Source organism: Lithobates pipiens, unplaced genomic scaffold (assembly GCF_037356315.1).
Source record: "Lithobates pipiens isolate NorthernLeopardFrog02 unplaced genomic scaffold, aLitPip1_a1.2 Scaffold_1, whole genome shotgun sequence".
In the NCBI taxonomy this organism is placed as follows: domain Eukaryota; kingdom Metazoa; phylum Chordata; class Amphibia; order Anura; family Ranidae; genus Lithobates; species Lithobates pipiens.
In genome coordinates this window covers 124,416,245-124,418,997 of record NW_027507685.1, presented here as the reverse complement: position 1 = coordinate 124,418,997, position 2,753 = coordinate 124,416,245, and the positions used below count along the sequence as shown (strand labels likewise).

The following is a 2,753-nucleotide window of genomic DNA, read 5'->3' as shown; positions in this document are numbered from 1 at the left end:
GAAGTCAATAATAAAGGAATTTTTTCATTTTTTATTTATTTTAATATACATTGATTAGGATTGCACACTTTGAGTATGTATGTGGATTATGGGACTTTAAATGAGGCATGGATGTGTGTTTGAAATGGTCTAGGATACCTAAAATGTTATTAATTGTCACTGTCCCTGCGAGGAAAATCTGTATACCCATAGAAAGTTGCTAATCAGTTCAATAAATTAAATACAAATACTAAATAGTAGGTATATATAATGTATCATAATATACAATACATGGGTCATGCAACAATTATTATTATATATACCTACTATTTAGCATTAGTATTTAATTTATTGAATTGATTAGCAACTTTCTATGGGTATACAGATTTTCCCCGCAGGGACAGTGACAATGAATTAAATTTTAGGTATCCAAGACCATTTCAAACACATATCCATGCCTCGTTTAAAGTCCCATAATCCACTTTTTTCATTTCCTTTTATTAATACAGGGATGAAGGCATGCTTATGTTGCATTGGGGTCCAAACAGGTCATGTGCTTTTTATTGAGTATGTATGTTTTGAATTAAATATTTAGATTTAGAGTTGCAGTACCTATACCTTTTATTCGTCATTATAATAAATTTCATATTCCTTCATTTCACATTAGCGTTAGGGTAAATGCAAGTTATAAAATTTTATATTTCCACCACATATGTTTAGTTTTCTTTAAGGGGGCAGCGCTATACTTTTTGGTTATTTGCATCTATCAGCAACAAGCAACTATCACAAGCCATCATCCACCACCTACCCGAATTCATCACAAACCAGTATTCACCAACCAACATCCATTACAATCCATAATCTAGCACTAATTAGTAGCTACCACGAACTAACATCCATTACAAAGCAGAACTTGCTACTTACCAGCATCCATTACAAAAACCACCAACCACCAACCGTCATTCATACCACCTATCAGCAACCAGCATCCACCTCCATCTAGCCTCTACCCCCATTTAGCACCTACCACCAGCCAACACCGATTACCAACCAGCGTCTGCCACCAACTGGCCCCCAACACCAACCAAGCAGCATTCACCAGTGACCAATCTTCTCTAAAAAGTCAGCCCACCCAAACCTCACTTAGGTCTGACATTCCCTTACCTTTAGAAAGTTCCTGTGTAGATCATCAAAAAAAGTGACAGAACACATACAGTTGTGCTCATAGGTTTATATACCCTGGTGAAATTTATGATTTCTTGGTTATTTTTCTGAGAATATGAATGATAACACACACTTTTCTTTCACTCATGGTTAATAAATGGCTCAAATGGATCAAAAAAAAGTGACAGAACACATATATACCTTATAGTTTTTGTGGCCTATTTTTTAATGATTATGGACCAGCTGCAGTTTTCAACTTTAAAAAAAAAATTAAGTAATAATTTCACAAAAAACCCTCTAAAATTGCTGAGGTCTACATTCAGAATTACATGAATCTGTAGTATAGATCGTACAATTCCTATTGACACTAACAGACTTCTAGCTCACCACGGTAAAGTCAGTCCTGTATAGTCCAGGAACATTCCATTGTGTTTTTCTGTCAGGGTGGCAAACACTTCCATCACCCCCCCCACGCTCTCATGCAACTTTAATGTAGCCTTTGGACCACCCATGTCGGTTTGGACCCAGCCAGGTTCGAAAGCCACAGTAATAATCCCATCAGTTTTGTAGGCCGCAGCCTGACATCGTGTTAACATATTCAGCGCCGTCTTGCTGCAGCGGTATTCTATAAGAGCATCTGGATACAAATGTGTGGTGCTTTCTAAAGACCCTAAACTACTGGATGTGTGGATCACAGCAGCCTTGCTGCAGCTCATTACTTCATTAGGATTCTCTTGTGCTGCTTTCTTCAGCAAGGGAGCAAATGTCTGAGTAACCAGCATTAGTCCTACCGTATTAGTTTCATAAACTCTCATCATGTCCTCTGCTGTAGTTTCATCAGCTGAGTGGTAGATAGCAATACCAGCATTATTGATCAGCAAGTTCAGTCCACGTCCTTTCAGGGTCTCCTTTACCACACTGTAGGCAACTTCAATGCTGGCTTTGTCTGTTACATCCATCTTGACAATCACAAGGTTTGAGTGTTTGGAAGTCAATGACTTGAGTTCCTGAGCTGTTTCTGGATTCCGACATGCTGCAAAGACATGTTCTGGTGGATTCCGTTTGTTGAGAAAAGTCTTCACTAACTCCAGGCCAATTCCACGGCTAGAACCAGTTACCAGAACACTGCAGATGATGAGGTTTGCCATTTTGTTTTTAAAAGTATTCTTTACTCTTGGTAAAATATTAAATGTTCAGAGTGAAAACACACCCAAAGGAAATCTAAAGATAGACTAAAGCCTGGCACACATTACAGTTTTTTTTCTTTTCATGCAACCTAATCTCAGGTCAGGTCATACCAGGTGAGCGCAATGATCTCCCTCACTGAGCTGTAGTGTTCTGACCCCCGTCAGAACAATCTGTTCTCTGCCATTGGGTGTGCACACACCCGCATGTGTGTGTGTGTGTGTGTGTGTGTGTGTGTGTGTGTGTGTGTGTGTATATTCCTATAGTAAATGGCCCAAAGAAATGTGGAAACTAACACTGAAACTTCTTTTGGGTTATTTAAAGTATAAAAAAAGTCTTCCACTTTAGGGTAGAGGGTAGTAATTGGGCTAACTTTCCTGCTGTCTTTTTTTTTATTAAAAAAAACTGAAAATTTATATCAAATA

The 2,753-nt window shown here is 38.2% G+C and overlaps 1 protein-coding gene across 1 annotated transcript; it reads right to left on the bottom strand.

Moving 5' to 3' along the window:
• Positions 1-474: 474 nt before the first annotated feature.
• Positions 475-2,413, bottom strand: LOC143988368 (C-signal-like). The gene has a single exon (XM_077487889.1). The coding sequence runs from the start codon at positions 2,289-2,291 to the stop codon at positions 1,527-1,529; it is 765 nt and encodes a 254-aa protein (XP_077344015.1). The 5' UTR covers positions 2,292-2,413; the 3' UTR covers positions 475-1,526.
• Positions 2,414-2,753: the final 340 nt, after the last annotated feature.

Bases quoted from the DNA above. Each gene is read 5' to 3' on its own strand.
- LOC143988368 (XM_077487889.1), bottom strand. From the start codon at position 2,291: ATGGCAAACCTCATCATCTGCAGTGTTCTGGTAACTGGTTCTAGCCGT.